A 20319-nucleotide genomic window follows, 5' to 3' on the forward strand; every position below is an offset into this window, starting at 1 on the left:
TTTGCTCTATAAACAAAAACAGAGCGACAATTTTGAAAAAAATCAATATTTTTTACTTTTTGCTATAATAAATATCCCCAAAAAATTATATAAAAAAAAAAAAAATTCCACAGTTTAGGCCGATACGTATTCTTCTACGTATTTTTGGTAAAAAAAATTGCAATAAGCGTATATTGATTGGTTTGCGCAAAAGTTATAGCATCTACAAAAAAGTAGTTTTATGGCATTTTTATTATTATATTTTTTTTTTACTAGTAATGGCAGCGATCTGTGATTTTCTTTATTGTGACTGCTACTTTATGGCGGACACATCGGACACTTTTTAAAACATTTTTGGGACCATTGCCATTTTTACAGCAATCAGTGCTGTAAAAATGCACTAATTATACTGTGAAATGACACTAGCAGTGAAGGGGTTAACCACTAGGCGAAGGGGTTAAGTGTGTCCTAGGGAGTGATTCTAACTGTTAGGAGGCATGGCTACAAGTTACACGTCACTGATTGCTGCTCCCAATGAGAGGGCCGATGACAGTGTCACTAGGCAGAACGGGGAGATGCTTGTTTACACTTGCCTCTATCCATTCTGCAGCTCTGTGACCTGATCGCAGGACACCGGCGGTCATCGAGTCTGCGGGTCCCGTGGGCATGGTCACGGAGCTCGCGGCAGGGGCGCGCGCCGCACGGCTGGAATTTTAATCACTTCTTGTCTGCCTTACGACTATATACGGCAGCACTTTAACCACTTGAGCCCCGGGCCATCGTCAAATGACGGCCTCACGGTGGCTCTGAATATCCAACAGGACGTCAATTGACGTCCTGGATTCCTCCGGCCACTGGGGGGCGCGAGAGCGTGCCGGCGGCGGCGCGCGCCCGGCCGGCGCGTCCCCGAGATGCCGATGCGCGTGCCTGGCGGTCGCGATGTCCGCCAGGTACCCGCGATCGGCGGTGACAGCAGGGACGTGGAGCTCTGTGTGTAAACACAGAGCTCCACGTCCTGTCAGGGGAGAGAGGAGACCGATCTGTGTCCCTTGTACATAGGGACATAGATCGGTCACCTCCCCCAGTCACCCCCCCTCCACACACAGTGAGAACACAATACAGGCACACATTTAACCCCTTCCTCAACCCCCTTGTGTTAACCCCTTGAATGCCAGTCACATTTATACAGTAATTAGTGCATATTTATCGCACTGATCGCTGTATAAATGTGAATGGCGCCAAAAATGTGTCAAAAGTGTCCGATGTGTCCGCCATAATGTCGCAGTCCCAATAAAAATAAATCGCAGATCGCCGCCATTACTAGTAAAAAAATAAATAAAAATAAATAATAATAATAATAATAATTCTGTCCCATATTTTGTAAGCGCTTATTGCAATTTTTTTTTTTTTTTTTACCAAAAATATGTAGAAGAATATGTATCGACCTAAACTGAGAAAAAAAATTTGGCTATTTATTATAGCAACAAGTACAAAATATTGTTTTTTTTTTCAAAATTGTTGCTTTTTTTTGTTTATAGCGCAAAAAATAAAAACCGCAGAGGTGATCAAATACCACCAAAAGAAAGCTCTATTTGTGGGAAAAATAGGATTTTTATAACAGCTTACCTGTAAAATCCTTTTCTTGGAGTACATCACGGGACACAGAGCTGCATATTCATTACTATGTGGGTTATAGAGTCTACCTTCAGGTGATGGACACTGGTGTAATCAATTAAACAGGAAGTTCCCTCCCTATATAACCCCTCCCCTACTGGGAGTTCCTCAGTTTTTGTAGCAAAGCAATAAGTGTCCCAATATCCCCAGACAAGAGGGGTGGGAGCTCTGTGTCCCGTGATGTACTCCAAGAAAAGGATTTTACAGGTAAGCTGTTATAAAAATCCTATTTTCTTTATCGTACATCACGGGACACAGAGCTGCATATTCATTACTATGTGGGATGTCCCAAAGCAATGCTTACTGAGGGGAGGGAGACACCAACAACGCAGACCGCCATCAGACGTGAGGACCTATAATGCTGCCTGCAGCATACTGCGCCAAAAAGCTGCATCCTCTTGCCGTCTTATGTTCACCTGATAGGAGTTAGTGAACGTAAGCACAGATGACCAAGTTGCGGCCTTGAAAATCTGCGTCATAAAGGCTTGGAAATGCATTGCGCATAAAGCGCTTACCATCCTGGTAGGGAGCACCCCCACAAAAAAACAGGGGGAATCCTACTCTAACCACAAGCCTGAATAATAACCTGATGAATCAACCTTAAAAACAGTTGATTTTAGACGCTGCCTGCCCTTTCCTGGGGCCTCCTGGTAGCGCAACAACATCAGTTTTCCGTATCCGAGCAGCCACTTCAGATAGGCCTAGACCCTTCTTACTCCAACGAGAGAGAGAGTGTAACCATTTTAAGAGCTGACCTGAACACTGCCTGCCCATCTAGGGTCTTCTGGCAGCCCAATAAAAACGTCAGCTTTCTATATCTGAAACCTTCAGATAGGTATTTAACTGCTCTCATCTCAATTGAGAGAAAAGCAATAACCTTTCCTTCCGTGAAACAAGGTTTTGAAAAAAGGGAAGGTAAGAATATCTAGATTCAAATGAATACTAGATCCTTCTAGTAAATAAGGTTGGGTGAGGATGAAAATCACTCTACTTGTAAGAATAATTGAGTATGGCTCTATACCAAGAAAGTTGCCAATACTGAAACTCTTGGAGGCTACCACAACCAAGAACACCAATTCCCTTGTTAAAGGATGAAGGGAAATATGGTGCATCGGCCCAAGGAGCTGACCCTGTAAGACGACAAAACTAGAGCCAATCCTCCGAGCACAAGGGCGACCTAACTGGTGGACTTATACAAGGGGTGACGTGCATAACAGCCCGGACCAAAGAGTGTGAAGTAATCGACCTTTGGAAGCAAGGCCGAGATCGGATCCTTGATATAACTTAAGGCTAGCTCCGTCTCCTTTCCAAATGTAGGAAGGCAGGAATTTTACCTTTGACAAACTTCCACGGATGCCACCATCTGGTTTCACACCAGGAACATGGGCCTTCCAGACCGTAGGCTATCTGGTCCTGGAGGCCAGCTCTCTTGTATGAATCAAGGGAATTGCCGCTGATTCTGAAAGCCCCGATCCTCGAGAATGTGGTCTATAATAGCCAGACCATTAATTCACCTGTTGCAAGGCAGAATGTAATACCCCCTGCAAAGTAGGCCTGGACAAGATGTAAGGGACCGTGGGTCCTCTACTACCACCCTTACTGTTCCTGCACCGAGAGGTCGTCAGGGTTATGCCGGAGTAATCAGGCCAGCTTCCGTTCTCTTCTAATGTAGCATAGAAGCCACAAAAGTCGCGGCACTGGGGGGAGAGACACAACCAGTGACAACTGGTCCCCCCGGATTACAAACACATCTGCCCCGCATGCGGGTGGATCCTTTATCCTTGACCCCAAGCTGTTCAATTCCTTGATGACCCTGGACGCCAATACATCTTATGTACAGGGTACTATTTCTGTGACATTTGGTCAGGAAAACAGTCGGGGTGTAGAGGTCATTCTCCCGGAGACACTTGTTGACGGCTCCAGCGAATCGCCTGCCAACTCTGCATTTCATGAAATGACGAATGTCAATAGGCAAGGCACAAGCTCCTCCTTGGTAAATTAAGTAAATCACTAGTATGGCATAGTCTGATTGTACTCTGACAGAACCAACCTGCCACCTGAACGTTCAGGCCCCTAAGCCAGATGCTCCATCGGTAGCTCTAGCTGACAGATAAGGCTCCCTTGGAGCTTGACTACTTCCCCTGGGCCATGGTCTCTTCCTGACCTGGCAAACCCTTTTAGTTAAGAATCACCAAGAGGAATTCCAGCATATCTCTGAGACCGGGTTCTTTGGATAATGCTAGGTCAAGATCCACTCTTTCTAGGCCGACAAAATACTGTTTATAACAGCCCTGAATAAAAGTTAGTATAGGGAATTGTCTTGAATGAAGCCAGCATCTTCCCTAGTGCCTTAATCAAAAGGCCAAAAGTAAGGAACTGTTCCCTGCTGTGACCACATAGACCAGTTTTCTTATAGCGATGGTCTTGTCTGAGGCCAAAAAAACTCTCCTTTTTGGACTGTGCCAAACATACCCAGCTTCTTGTCAAATGAAAGAATGTATCTTTAGACTGGAATCCCAACCCAGGAGTTCCAGATACTTGACCATGCTGGACACCCTTAGGTCCAGCCATGCTACTGACTGACTCATCAGCAGGAGTTTGCTTCGGTATGCCATTACTGCTATACCCTGGGCCTACAGACCTGCTAGAGGCGGGCCCTAGCACCCTGACAACCCAGGCACGGAGGCTAACCCAAAAGGGCAAGACCACCAACTGGAGATAGTGCTGTTCCCCTGCGAAACGCAGACAACCTCTGCAGACCCAAGTAAATAAACACATATGCAACTGGCTCCCCATGTGTGTATGTGGCAAGTGTTAAAGCCATATGCCTCAATGGAAGTGTGTGTACATGGCAGCGTGTGTTCCTGGAAGCATGAATTCATATAAATATGTTTTAAGAAAAACATGCATATAGCATGTGTGCTCTGGAACAAGCATCTTGCAAGCAAGCATGCGATATAAACGTGTTATGCAACAATGTGCAACATGAACCCATGCAGACACGTATTTCTATGCAAACACAAGGAATCCTGTATTGCTTAATTAGGCCGCCATGTACAACTTTAAAGTAATCATGCATCCTTATGCGATTCAGCATCTTCCATGCGATCAACATCTTATGCATTTTAAGCACTACTGTGCGGACAAGAACCCTTGTGTGACCAAGGACTCTTGTGTGACCAAGCACCCCTGTGCGATCCAGCATCCTTATGCACTGAAGCATCTTAATGCGACTTTAGGCATTTCTGTGAAACAAGCCTCTCTATGTGATCAAGTATCCTTGGGTAATCCAGGACGCTGTTGATCCGACAACCATGTGTGATCCAGCTTATTTTTGCATTCAAGCATCTTTAAGCGATCTTTAGGCATTCTTGTAGAAACAAGCCTCTCTGTGCGACCAAAATATCCTCGAGTAATCAAGGACTTGGGTGATCGGGTAATCATGTGTGATTCAGCATTTTTATGCCTTCAAGCCTCTTTATGCGATTCTAGGCATTTCTGTGGAAACAAGCCTCTTTGTGTGACCAAATATCCTTGGGGAATCAAGGGCTTGGGTGATCAGGTAATCATGTGTGATTCCAGCATTTTTATGCCTTCGAGCCTCTTTATGCAATTCTAGGCATTTCTGTGGAAACAAGCCTCTTTGTGTGACCAAATATCCTTGGAGAATCAAGGACTTGGGTGATCAGGTAATCATGTGTGATTCCAGCATTTTTATGCATACAAGCATCTTTATGCGAACTTAGGCACTTCTGTGGAAACAAGCCTCTCTGTGTGACCAAATATCCTTGGGTAATCCAGGACGCAGATGATCAGGTAACCATGTGTGATGCAGCATCCTTTTTTGCATCCAAGCAACTTTATGCGATTTTAGGCATTTCTGTGGAAACAAACCACTTCTGTGTGACCAAACATCCTTGGGTAATCAAGGATTTGGGTGATCAGGTAACCATGTGTGTGTGATCCAGCATTTTTATACATACAAACGTCTTTATGCGATTTTAGGCCTTTCTGTGGAAACAAGTCTCTCTGTGTGACCCAATATCCTTGGGTAATCCAGGACTTGAGTGATCAGGTAACTAGCATCTTTATGCACTCAAGCATTTCTATGCAACTCTAACAAACATGCAACACCATACAGACAGAAACATGTATCCTTATGCGATCCACAATAAAACATGCTTTGTTACTTGTTTTTATCCCACATGCATTCCAAACTCATGTATCTTATGCAACATGCGGACTGGTAAAAAGGAAGTTATCCTCTGTAGATGTGCGTTTCCTCAATTAAGAGACGTTAGCAATGTGTACCAGCAACTGTGCATCCCTCAGATGTGCATTTGGTTAGCCTGAAGCCGACACCAGGCTGAGGACCATATGGAGGTCTTACTAGCCACCTATAGGAAAACCTCTCTTTACACCTAAGGAGAAGATAGAGGCTTTGGCCGAGTAGGCAGAGGGAAATTATATGCAGCATGAATCTCTGAAAAGACTGCAGGTGCAATCAGAACCTGTAGGGCTATTGATAGCTTCTCCTCGTTAGGCTGCAGCTCCTGTCTCCTGTCCTCTGACAGTGAACCTTCATCCCCAGCTCTTCTAATCCCTTTGTTTAAGGATTAAAGCAGGAAAAGGGACACACCCTGCTTTTTTTTTTTTTTTTTTTTTTTTTTTTTGCTTCTTGTGAGGATGCTGCGAACATAGCAGTTAACCTCTTGTAGAACAACAAATGTGATGCAAAAAAACAAAACACATGCAGAGTGGCTGCAATGTTGGGGGAGGCTGCATTGATTGCCTGACAGGTCTGATGGCTCAATCTGTGAGCTGTCTCTACAGGGGAGAATAAGGGGCCACCAGGTTCAGGTGGCGATTCCTTTTTATATTCCTACCCCTGAACTTATTCAATGGGGAGACCAAAGTCCTAAGCTAAAAGCAGAGGAGCTTAACCCAGGTGCATCAACAGCTGAACATAGTCTGGCAGCAACAATGCCTGCTAATCTGCACAGCTAGATGCGGAGTAGGCGTCTTAGATGAATCTGTATCCAACTCACACAAGGTGCTTGCGTTTGTGTCCCCCTAGCTTTACAGAGCTCTGACGTCTGGGCCTTTTTGAAGAGCCCTCTCTGCGACTGCACTGAGCCGGTGAGCATGTGCGACATGGTAGAGCCTGAAGCTGAGGAAGTGGGACGCACAATAGACCAGCTAACACTTAAGCTTCCGTCTTTGGAAAGCATGGTAAGCGAAAACATCAGGCATGTCTTTTACTGCCCATAGTAGTGGAAAAACAGATAAGACTTGCAGCTACTCATGGAAGACAATGCTTTGCATAGGATTAAGGGCATTTTTTTTTTATGTACCAGCCCCTTCAAGGGGAGATATATGGGTACTACAGCCATCCTGTCTGAACAGACATAGTGGCCCAGGCTACATGCCGGCTAGGGGAGGTATATGGGTGCCCTGAGCCATCCCGTCTCAAAAAGACATTGTGGTTTACATTGCCCATGCATAAAAACATAATATAGGCGAGACCCATAGTCCCCTACAGAAGACCTACTGTCGAACCAAGTCCCGTAGGTCCCTCTCTTACCTTTCCACGCTGCAGGGTATTGCCAAGCAAGAGGCCCAATCTTCCCCCTTCACCGTGGGTATAGTCCTAGACCTTCAGGGACCGGGGTCCATGGCAGGAACACCACACCCCTGGACCTATATAGCACCCTGGCAGCAGAAAAAACATTTGGTCCTTAGAAGGCACAAAGTTCTGGAACCCAGGATCCAGCCCTCCGCAGAGAGGCATTATAGGCTAAACCTCGTTCTTCGTACCGAGGCCCGGGTACCGTCCACTTTGGCTATGAAGCACCTTGGACGGATCCGGATTTATGGAGGCTTTTTACATCCAGCATGGATCCCTCCAGTGGAGCTCCTAAGAGCACATGTTAACTCGTGACCAACACCTTAGACACTGATGAAAAAACTGAGGAACTCCCAGTAGGGGAGGGGTTATATAGGGAGGGAACTTCCTGTTTAATTGATTACACCAGTGTCCATCACCTGAAGGTAGACTCTATAACCCACATAGTAATGAATATGCAGCTCTGTGTCCCGTGATGTACGATAAAGAAAAAAGGACGTCAATTTTGTTTGGGAGCCACGTCGCACGACCGCGCAATTGTCAGTTAAAGCGGCGCAGTGCCGGAAGCTGAAATTTCACCTGGGCAGGAGGGGGGTATATGTGCCCGGTAAGCAAGTGGTTAAAGATGGATATCTCGGTAACTGCAGCAGCTGCTGCCACAACCGAGATATCCATCTTTAGTGTGAGCGGTCCTGTAAAAGATAACGATGGTCTCCGCGGCGGATTCAGCGCAAGATCACAGTTATTGGCGGCGGGAGTGGGCTCCCGCCGCTCTCCCGCGCCCTCTGCTGCTTACCGGAGCCGTCGGTAGCGGCGGAGGCAATCGGGTCCTTCAGCCTGCTGTGTGGGGATGCGAGTGAGGGCAAGATGGCCCCCACCCGTCCCCATAGCATAGCAGGGCGGAAGTGACGTCAAAATGTCAGTCCCGCCCATGCGTCTTAAAGGCACATTTTTTTGTTGTAATTTTTTCAAATGACAACATTTCCATTTATTTTTTTTGCATTTAAGTCTAAATATGAGATCCGAGTTCTTTTTGACCCCAGATCTCATATTTAAGAGGACCTGTCATGCTTTTTTCTATTACAAGGGATGTTTACATTCCTTGTAATAGGAACAAAAGTGATCAATTTTTTTTTCCAGTGTAAAAAATAATAAAATAAATAAAAATAAGTAAAAAAAAATGTTTTTAAAGCGTTCCGTCTCGATGAGCTCGCGCGCAGAAGCGAATGCATACGGGAGTAGCGTCCGCATATGAAAACGGTGTTCAAACCACACAAGTGAGGTATCGCTACGATCGTTAGAGTGAGAGCAATAATTATAGCCCTAGATCTACTCTGTAGCTTAAAAAATGCAAGCTATAGAATTTTTTAAACGTCGCCTATCGAGATTTTTAAGGGTAAAAGTTTGACGCCATGCCACGAGTGGGCGCAATTTTTAAGCGTGACATGTTGGGTATCATTTTACTCGGCGTAACATTATCTTTCACAATATATAAAAAAATTGGGCCAAATTTATTGGTGTCTTATTTTTTTATTAAAAAAAGTGTTTTTTTTTTCCAAAAAAAAGTGCGCTTGTAAGACCGCTGCGCAAATATGGTGTGACAAAAAGTATTGCAATGATCGCCATTTTATTCTCTAGGGTGTCAGGGAAAAAAAATATATAATGTTTGGGGGTTTTAAGTAATTTTCTAGCAAAAAAAAATGTTATAGTCTTGTAAACACCAAATCTGAAAAACACCCAAGGTACTGAAGTGGTTAAAGTAACGTACATATACGTTACTCTGCCCAGCCGTGCCATTCTGCCAACATATATGTGCAGGAGCCGGTCGTTAACCGGTTAAGGAAATTCCATTACACTTGCTGTCAAGCAAGCTAGCCTTCCTGATGGCTATCACCTCGGCTAGAGGGGTGTTGGAGTTGGCGGCCCTTTCATGCAGAGAATCTTATTTGATCCTTCACCACGACAGGGTTGTGTTACAACCTGTTCCACCCTTTTTGCCAAAATTGGTGTCGGCCTTTCATTTAAATCAGGACATTATTTTGCCTTCTTTTTTTTTTTTACTCAGCCTCGTTCAGCAGAAGAGAGACGACTTCATTCTTTGGACGTTGTCCGGGCAGTCAAGGTTTATTTGTCTAGATCTGTGGAGATCCAAGGATCAGACTTTTTTGTTTTGTTTTACCAAAAGGACCCAAGAAGGGGTCCGTCAATTGGTCACTCAGGCCTACGGTCTGAAACCGTACTTTTAAGCCTCATTCACACGAGGCAGACTCTGTTGCTACGGAGTCTGCCTGCTCCCGCCAGCTCAGCAGTAGATCAGTCCGCAGATCTCCGCTGAGCCGACGGATGGCAAGCTCCTGTCTGCTCACTGAGCGGGGAGGGGCTTGTCGGGCACCGCTGTATCCTATGGAGCGATCTGATGAAAACGGACAGCATGTCCGTTTTCATCAGATCTTACCCGATCCGATCCGACATGGACGGGTGGGGACGTGCCCCCAATACGTCTGTTTTTAGCGGGTCGGATGTCAGCGGACATGTCTCCGCTGACATCCGATGCTCCATAAGGATGCATGGAGCGGCCGTTCAAGTCCGCCGTCAAAACTGACAGGCGGACTCGAACGGTCCATCTGTGTGAATGAGGCCTTAGGTATAGGCTTACCTGTAGGTAAAACTCACAAAGCGGGGTAAACTACCGGTAGCTTTAACCCCTAACACTCAAAAAATAAAACAAAAAATAATAAACACACTTACACAAAATATTTTTTTTTTTTATGATTATTAATAAAAAAATATAATTAACGTATGTAATATATTTTTTAAGGTTAGGGGTTAATTATAATTTCTTTATTATTACATATTAATTTATTTTATTTATTTATGATGATTTTTAGTTATTTGTGTATTTATTTGTGTATTTATTTTATTATTTATTTAATTTGTTTACATAACAGAAAATCATGCAAAAACGCGCCGCAAAAGCACACAAAAATCACAAATTTTCATTAATTTTTGTTAAGACACAAAAAAAAAAGCTCCAGAACTTTCTTCAGGCGAAGCCAATCCTCTAACATTTTGAAGCTTTGAGCTTTAAGCTACAAAACACTGGTGTGAATGGGGCCTTAAAGTGGTTGTAAACCCGAATATTCAAAAATTAACTGACCAGTCTACCACACACTGTAAAGCAGAAGAAATCATCTGTACCTAGTTTGACCAGTCAAGGAGCAGCCAGTCATTTAAAATCCTCCCTGTCTTCCTACACTGAAAAAAAAGACATGTCCAAAAAATTTGGGTCGCCACACCCTGTCTCCTGTGACTGACAGACTAATAATCAGTCTCATGTACAAGCAGTAGGAGCGTGTCCCACAGCCATGCACAGCAACTCCAGCTAGATTGCTCCTACCACCTCCTGCACCCCTATAATTTCTGTTTCTCACTAAAGCTACCCAGCGCTCTGATGTATATGGGGATGTATACATAGGAGAGTCATTGGCCCGGATTCAGTAAGATTTGCGCATAAATTACGGAGGCACAGGGCAACGATTTTGCCCTGCGCCCCCGCAAATTTGCACCGCTGCCCTCGATTCACGGAGCAGTAGCTCCGTAAATTGCGAGGGCGCGCCGGCAAAATTGCCCGGCGTAAGCGCGCGCAATTTAAATGATCCCGCAGGGGGCGGGAATCATTTAAATTAGGCGCGTTCCCGCGCCGATCGTAAAGCGCATGCGCCTTTGGGAAACTTTCCCGACGTGCATTGCGGCAAATGACGTCGCAAGGACGTCATTTGCTTCAAAGTGAACGTGAATGGCGTCCAGCACCATTCACGAATCACTTACGCAAACGACGTGAAATTCAAATTTCACGACGCAGGAACGGCGGGTATACTTTAGCATTGGCTGCCCCTACTATTAGAAGGGGCAGCCTTACGCTAAAGACGCCGTACGGAAACTCCGTAACTTGCGCACGCAGGGCCCGCGCAACATTGTGAATCGGTGTTAGTATGCAATTTGCATACTATACACTGAGCACAATGGGAGCGCCCCCTAGCGGTCATCGCAAGAATGCAGCCTAAAATCTGCGTGGCATAAGAGCCTTATGCCACGCAGATTTTAGGCTGCAGTCGGCGTTACGATGTTCATAAATCAGGAGCATTCGTAACGCCGGAGCAAGTCAGCAATTGCGCTGCATAACTATGGTTACGCAGGCGCAATTGCTCTCTGAATCCGGGCCATTGACGTTACAACTACACCTCCCAAGCTCTGGCCCGTAGACAAGCCCAAGGACCGGAGACATTCACAGGGCTGCGACAGGCAGTTGGATTAAAAAAAACGGAGGTACAATTTATGCGATTTGGATTTGTATGGAGCAAAGTGTAAAAAGATGCATGTCTTTTAAAATTGATGAAGATGAGGTTTGCAACCACTGTAATGCTTCACCATGCAGACACACAGAAGACAATTGTGTGCTCCCAACATTTTGGCAATAGTTTTGAAAAGGCCTTTTTCTATTCCAGCCTTATGATATTCTGTGCAGGTCCATAAAAAATTGTTTTGAGTTTGGTGCGGAGGAACTCAAGTGGCCCACACAGAGCCTTGCCCTAAACCCCCATTTTACACATTTGGCTTGAATTGGAATGCCATTTGTGATGTTTTTTTTTTCAACATCAGTACCTGACCTTAACTTAGGCTCAGTGAGCACAAGTTCCCAAGGGGACATTGCACATTAAATCTTGTGAAAAGCCTTTCCAAAAAAGTGTGGCTGTTGCAGTCACAAATTGTATTGGAATGCTTAACAATCGGTGCCAAAGATGACTTTATAGCATTTACTTTACATTTTGGCATGCTATATTTTATGTGATTTTATCTACTTGTTTAGATTCAAGATGACATCCAGACTATTCAGGATTCAGTTTTACAGAAGGATAATAGACTTTCCAAAGCTATGATTCCAAAGGGTTCTTACCATATAACCCTCTTTGTGATGCATTTAGCCAGTGAAGAAGATGTTACTTTGTAAGTATCAGCTTACAGTTTTTTCGAGGACAATAGTCTATTCTCCCAGAACTTTATTGCTTGGCAGCTTAAACAATAATTACAATGTGGACTAGCTATATTTGGAATTCAGTGAAATGCACATCTGGAAGAACCTGTATAATATTTCAACATATTTTGCATATTCTATATAAACCTTGCACAATCTGTGGCACAAAAAATGTTGGTTAAGTTAAAATGTTTTTGCCATATACTGTTAAATTGTGCGTTTGCCTGTATGTTAGAGAATACCAGGCTTGTAATATTACATTTACATTATGTTCGTATAGTGCTTGTTTTATGTACATTTAAAGTACATGTAACCCCTAACTGAATTCCAATGTGTCATAAACAATTTCCCTTGTGCACAATACCGTTTTACCTTTCTTCATTGCAAGTAGCTGCAGCCCTTTTTGCAGCTATTTCCTGTCTACATGCATACATGCCAGTCGCTGCTGCATACCATTTCTCAGTGACATTTTTCTCATGGTGACCACAGTGAGATATGCTTTACACAGTGGCTTGCAGTCTCATTTGGGAGAGCATGTGACAGAATGACAGCCTAGAAGAACCATTGGGAGAACGGGTGACAACCCATGAGAACCATTGAGAGATAGGGACAGGGCATTGTCTTCCTATAACCGGAAGTTCCTACACAAAGACTTTAATGGCAGGATTATTAGGTATTGTTGTAATGAAAGCTGCAGTGAAGTGTTGGCATAGCTTAATTAATAAGGCAAGGGGGTGTGGGTCAGTCTTTGTCTTTAACCTGCTGTTAGCATGCTGGAGCATGGGTTGGCACCGAAAGACCTTTCCTTTAAAAAAAAAAAAATTCAAAGAAGCTATTGATTTACTATTTGGTTGACATATACTTTAACAAATTGTTCTCATTACACACACTACAGATATAATAAGAGCATCTGATGTGTAAACACCATGTGTGTGTGTTGTTTCTAGTGACTGACATCAAGGTATAAAGGTCAATTCATATCTATCTGTTCAACCCCCATCCCAAAGAAAAGTTGGGACGTTGTGCAAAATCTATAAATGGAATGCAAATCTCATAAATCCATATTTTAATCACAATAGACAACAGAAAACATATCAAGGGCCAGATTCTCATAGTTTGGCGTAACTTTGTGCGGGCGTAACGTAACCTATTTACGTTACGCCTCCGCAACTTAGATAGGCAAGTGCTGTATTCTCAAAGCACTTGCTCTGTAAGTTGCGACGGCGTAGCGTAAATAGGCCGGCGTAAGCCTGCCTAATTCAAATTTGGAAAAGGGGGGCATGTTTTATTTAAATGTTCTGTGACCCGACGTGATTGACGTTTTTCAGGAATGGCGCATGCGCCGTCCGTGGAAATCTCCCAGTGTGCATTGCTCCTAATACGCCACAAGGACGTATTGGTTTTGACGTGAACATAAATTACGTCCAGCCCCATTCACGGACGAGTTACGCAAACGACGTAAAATTTTCAAATTTTGTCGCGGGAACGACGGCTATACTTAACATTGGTACGCCGCACTTACGCCACCATATAGCAGGGGTAACTTTACGCCGGGAAAAGCTTAACGTAAACGTAGTAACTGTACTGCGTCGGCCGGACGTACGTTCGTGAATTCGCGTATCTAGCTGATTTACATATTTCGACGCGTAAATCAGCGTACACGCCCCTAGCGGCCAGTGTAAATATGCAGTTACGATCCGACGGCGTAAGAGACTTACGCTTGTCGGATCTAAGGGAAATATTTGCGTAACTGATTCTAAGAATCGGGCGCATAGATACGACGGCGCAACTCAGAGATACGACGGCGTATCTGGAGATACGCCGTCGTATCTCTTTTGAGAATCTGGGCCCAAATGTTTAATCTGAGACAATGTACAATTTAAAGAAACACTCCAAAAAAAGTTGGGACAGAGCCATGTTTGTATGGTGTAGCTTTCCTTCTTCTTTCAACTTAAACTCTGTAAACATCTGAGAACTGAGAAGACCAGCTGCTTGAGTTTTGTTGGAGGAATGTTGTTTTATTTTTGTGTGATATAGGATTCTAACTGCTCAACAGTCCTGGGTCTTCTTTATCATATTTTTTTATTTCTAAGGGGCACCAAATATTTTTCATTGGTGAAAGGCTAAATTGTAGGGAGGCCATTTGAGCACCCGGACTCTACTACAATGTACTACAAAGCCATGATGTTGTCATAGATACAGTAAGCAGTTTAGCATTGCCCTGCTGAAGTATGCCTTCTTAGGAAAAAAAAGTAATCTAGATGGGGGTATATGCTGCTCTAAAACCTGGATATATTTTCCACATTTGGGTGCCATTCCAAATGTGCAAGCCACCCATTCCATACACATGAATGCACTCTCATACCATCAGAGATGCAGGCTTTTGAACTGAGTGCTCCCATGGTTGCCAAAACAAATGTCAAATTTTGATTAGTCTGACCACAGAACAGATTCCCACTTTGCAACAGACAATTTTAACCATTTCCGAACCGACAAACGCCGATATACGTCTACTGTTTGAAGAGGGAAATCTTTGTTATGGCAGCAGCTAGCTGGTCTGGTTTCCTATAATAGTCGTCTGCGGCGATCAATGTTTATCAGCGGCAGGAGAGGGCCCCCCCTCATCACGCCGATCTCCGGTGCCCTCCACCGCTTACCGGAGCCGTCGGCAGCAGCGGAGGCCATTGGGTCCTTCTGCTGGCTGGGTATGGAGACGAGTGAGGGGAAGATGGCCCCCACCCATCTCCATACCATAGCAGGCGGAAGCGGCGTCAAAACGTCACTTCCTCACATATTTATTTTTCGTACATCATGGGACACAGAGCGACATGGTAATGACTATGTGGGTATAGAAGCCTACCTTCAGGTGATGGACACTGGCACGCCCAAGACAGGAAGTCCCCTTCCCTATATAGCCCCTCCCATTCTGGGGGTACCTCAGTTTTTTTGCCAGTGTCTAAGGTGGTGGTCACGGTTAAGATATCTACACAAAAGCTTCACTAAAGAAGGCCTTTGGATTCAAGCAAGATATATACCGGATCTATCCAACGTGCTTCAGAGCCAAAGTGGATGGTACCCGAGCCCCGGGTGAGAAGAACAGGGTTTTGCCTGTAATGCCTCTCCTTGGAGGGCTGGATCCTGGTCTCCAGCACCTTTGGTTATGAGTCATACCAAATGTCTGTCTGGTAGGATGCGGTACAGGCCCAGGGGAGTGGAAATCCTGTAAGGAACCTGGTCCCTGAAGGTCTGAGTGACATGCCCGCCGTGATGGGTGAATATTGGGTTGTCTGTGCTCTACCAGAGCCCTGCGGCGGGGAAGGTAAGTGGGGGGTCCCTGTAAGAACCTGGTTTACTCAGGGAACCTCCGTTTTGAGCCATTGTGTTCCCCCTGTAGTTGCCATTAATGTGGGTTTAACATACCTTCATCCAGAAATCTGCTCTGTGCTGGGGACATTTTGCTTGGGGGTGTGTGCTGGCTGGTTTATCCTTCACGTTTGGGCTTTACAACTGACAGAAAGCCCACGCTCTCCCTCCTCCTCCTTCCATGCCGTGGCGGCACCGACACGGGCGTGCGCTTACGCGCGAGTTGCCTTAAATGAGGCATTACAGGAAGGAGATGGAAAGGTCAAGAGGCGGAACCTAGCGCAGTGACGCTCCGTGTCGGCTTCCTCGCCGTGAGTCTGCGCATGCTCAGTGCGGCATGTCATTTTAAAAACCTCTGCTAAAACAGTTGGCTGACAGAGGACACAGAGCAGGGTGGTGTGGCATACAGGCTGGTGACTGCTGGGACATCCCCAAGGACACATTTTTTTTCTGGCTCTGCATCAGGCTGACCACTGTTAGCAGCATTTTAGCTGGACTAGCTCAGCAGTAGATGCAAGTTAAACTGTAAGTACCTCTGTGTTGTGCTTAGGATTATGCCTTCCAAGGGCTCTGGGACCAAAAGTTCTAAAAAGCTAAAGGTTTCCCCATCACACTCTGAGGATCTCAGTTATGCTCCCTCTCCTGATAAGACAGAGGTAGGTGTACAAGGTGAGCCATCAGTGCCGTTTGGTGCTGTGGCTGTCTATTGCCTGTCTGCTCCTGTGTATATTACAGAGGAGACCTTTGCTTCAGCCCTGGGGGGGTTAGAAGAGAGACTGACTGCCTTAATCACATCTTCCCTTTCTAAAAAAGAAGTGCGGCAGGTCTCCCTCTCCCCCTTAGGCTCTCCGGTAGCAGAGCAAGGGTATCTGGAAGAGGTTGGCTTACCCCTAGGGGACCAGGAGGAGGGACATTCTGATGAGTCTGCCTCTGAAGAATCAACAGTAGAACTCTTCTCAGCTTCACAAACTGAGAAACTCATGGTTCAGTCCCTTACTGAAATGGTTTCCTTGTTGGGTCCTTTGAAGGCCCCTCAGACCAATTGCTCCTTTTCGGCTCATCCTTTATTGGAGGAGCTTATCTATAAAGATTGAAATCCGCATAAACATTTTTTTCCTCCTAAAAAGTTTGCTGAGCTTTATCCTATGGAAGAATGATTCACCAAAAAATTGAGTGTTCCTGCAGTTGACGCAGCTATCTCCTGTGTAAATAAAACTTTAACCTGTCCAGTAGAAGATGTGCAGATGTTCAAAGATCCAACTGATAAAAGATTGGAAACTTTGAAATCTTCTTTTTCCGTGGCAGGAGCTGTGGCTCAGCCTGCGGTGGCAGCTATAGGCATTTTTCAGGCTCTAAGGGATCAAATGAAGCAGGTTTTCAAAGATATCCCTGCTCAACAAGCCTGGTATCTAGCCGATCTGCCAAGAGCTTTATGTTTTGCGGTAGATGCCATTAACCACTTAAGGACCCCTCACTGTGTATATATACGTCATTTTTTTTAAAGATGGATATCTCGGTAACGGCAGCAGCTGCTGCCACAACCGAGATATCCATATTTTCAGTAAACGGTCCTTTCAACGATATCCATGGTCTCCCCGGCGGATTCGCCGCTAGATCACCGTTATCGGTGGCTTGAGAGGGCTCCCCCTCCCGCTGCTCTCCCACGCCCTCCGCCGCTTACCGAAGCCGTCGGCAGCGGCGGAGGCAATCGGGTCCTCTCTCCTGCTCGGCTGGGATACGAGTGAGGGCAAGATGGCCCCCAGCCATCCCCATAGCATAGCAGGGCGGAAGCGACGCCATGCTTCTTAAAGCAATATTTTCTTGTTGTCATTTTTTCAAATGACAAATTTTTTATTTTTTTATTTTTTTTGCATCTTGGTCTAAATATGAGATCTGAGGTATACATATCTCATATTTAAGAGGACCTGTCATGCTTTTTTATATTACAAGGGATGTTTACATTCCTTGAAATAAGAATAAAAGTGATACATTTCTTACACAAAAAAAGTGAATTTTTTTTTCAAAAAAGGTGCGCTTGTAAGACCGCTGAGCAAATACGGTGTGACAAAAAGTATTGCAATGACCGACATTGTATTCTCTAGGGTGTTAGAAAATATATATATATATAATGTTTGGGGGTTTTAAGTAATTTTCTAGCAAAAAAAAAACTGTTTTAATCTTGTAAACGCCAAATCTGAAAAACAGGCTTGGTCCTTAAGTGGTTAAAGACTCAATTCATCAAACCTCACGTCTTAAGCTCCTATTGGTACATATGTGTAGGCTTATCTGGTTAAAGAACTGGTCGGCAGAGACGCCTTGTAAAAAAAAAGCTTGTGGCCGGGTTTCCGTTCCACGGGGAACGTTTGTTTGGGGATGATTTGGACAAGTACATCAACAGATTTCTAATGGTAAAAGTACTCTTTTGCCAATTAAAAGGACATATAGACGTCCTTATTTTAAACGTTCCTCCTCCCCAGTCCTGAGAATATTGTCTTCTATACAGTCTCGACTTCCTCCCCAGTCAGGGTCCGGGGGAAAGACTCAGAGTCAAACCCAGGGATATAAAAACTCTGGGGTCGGATACCATCTAAGCAGAACCCCAAGTCTGCCTTGTAAAGGGGTGGGGGGAAGAATTCTACTGTTCTCAGGAGTTTGGCAGGAGGAGATCCACGGTGTCTCTAGGGTACAAGTTAGAATTCTGGGAACTTCCTCCACCTCGGTTTTTAATGTCAAGTGTTCCAAAGTATCCGGTAAAGAGAAGGTCTTTCTTTTTGACTTTCGATCATGTGTTGTCCCAAAGGGTGATCATAGAGGTCCCCGTAAAAGAACAAGGTTTAGGGTTTTATTCAAAGCTCTTTACAGGGCAAAAACCAAATGGGGATGTCAGTCCTATTCTGGATTTCAAGGCTCTAAACCGGTTCCTAAACATTCGCTCCTTTCGGATGGCGTCAATCCGATCGGTGGTCTCTGCCCTTCAGGGTGGAGAACTACTTGCGTCTATCGATATAAAGGACGCATATCTACACGTACCCATTTTTCCCGCTCATCAAAGATTCTTGTGGTTCGAAGTGGAGCATCACCACTACCAGTTCGTAGTCTTGCCCTTCGGGCTGGCCACTGCTCCTCGAGTGTTCACAAAGATTCTAGCCCCTCTCTTAGCCAGACTAAGAGCTCAGGGTGTATTGATAATGGTATACTTCGACAATCTTCTACTGCTGGATCGGTCAGTGTTCATCTTAAACGTGGCTGTGCACAGCACGGTCAGGTATCTAGAGTCTCTCGGTTGGATTCTCAATCTAGAAAACCAGTAAAAAGGTTGCAATATTTAGGTCTGGTCATAGACACAGACCAAACAAAAGTTTTTTTGCCCCAGGCAAAGGTCACTTCCTTAAAGGAACTGATCCACATAGTCAGGTCGAGGAAAGATCCATCTATTCGCCTTTGCATGTGGCTATTGGGGAAGATGGTGGTCTCATTCGAAGCCATCCCTTATGCCCAATTTTATTCAAGGATATTGCAAAACGCCATCCTCTCTACTTGGACCAAGAAGGTCCAAGCCTTGGACCTCCTGATGACCCTGTCTCCGGTGGTACGTCAGAGCCTCTGTTGGTTGGTTCCCAGCAATCTACTAAAAGGAAAATCCTTCATTCCAGTGTCCTGGAAAGTGGTGACCACAGACGCCAGTCTTCTAGGTTGGGGAGCAGTCCTGGGGGGAGAGGACGCTCCAGGGCATGTGGTCAATTGTCGAAAGGACCTTGCCCATCAACATCCTGGAAATACGGGAGGCTCGTTTGACCCTGTGGGCCTGGACGTCCGAATTACAGGGTTACCCTGTCAGGATTCAGTCCGACAATGCCACAGCTGTGGCTTATATCAATCACCAAGGGGGCACCAGAAGCCACGCTGCCCAGAGGGAGGTGGACCAGATCCTGATCTAGACAGAAAGGCATGTTCCTTGCATATCTGCAATCTCTATTCCAGGAATAGAGAATTGTCAGGCAGACTTCTAAAGTCGCCAGCAGCTGTCTCCAGGGGAATGGTCTCTTTACTCCGACATCTTTCTAACCATATGTCAAAAATGGGGGACACCGGACGTAGATCTCTTGGCGTCCAGGTTCAACAAAAAGCTGGACAACTTTGTGTCAAGGGATCCACTCCATAAGGAACAGATGCGTTGGGTAACTCCTTGGGATCAGTTTTCGCTGATTTATGCGTTTCCCCCGATGCAACTGTTGCCACGACTTCTTTGAAGGATCAGGATGGAAAGAACGCCGGTGATTCATGTTGCACCGGCATGGCCCAAATGGTCCTGGTACGCAGAAATTGTAAGCATGTCTGTGGAAGATCCATGGACCCTTCCGCTTTGACCAGACCTACTCTCTCAAGGCCTGATATTTAATCCATCCTTCCTTACAAACTCTAAATTTGATGGCTTGCTATTGAAACCCACATCCTAAAGAATCGGGGACTCTCTGGTTCGATGGTATCTACCCTAATAATGCTAGAAAGCCGGTCTCCAGACTCATATACTATAGGGTCTGGAAGGCATTTGTGGCTTGGTGTGAATCCAGAGGTTGGCATCCTCGTAAATATGTCATAGGTAGAATTCTTGACAATTGGGGGTAGACATAAAGCTAGCCTTGAG

At 45.1% G+C, this 20319-nt stretch overlaps 1 protein-coding gene across 3 annotated transcripts in view; it reads left to right on the forward strand.

Moving 5' to 3' along the window:
• Positions 1-20319, forward strand: part of AKAP7 (A-kinase anchoring protein 7) — a 331984-nt gene that overhangs the window by 30698 nt on the left and 280967 nt on the right. For all 3 annotated transcript variants that reach the window (XM_040350433.1, XM_040350435.1, XM_040350432.1), the window contains exon 4: positions 12147-12283. In XM_040350433.1, the coding sequence (XP_040206367.1) occupies positions 12147-12283 (137 nt within the window). The remainder of the gene's footprint in view (positions 1-12146; positions 12284-20319) is intronic.

The sequence above is a fragment of the Rana temporaria genome, chromosome 4, assembly GCF_905171775.1.
Source record: "Rana temporaria chromosome 4, aRanTem1.1, whole genome shotgun sequence".
NCBI lineage: Eukaryota > Metazoa > Chordata > Amphibia > Anura > Ranidae > Rana > Rana temporaria.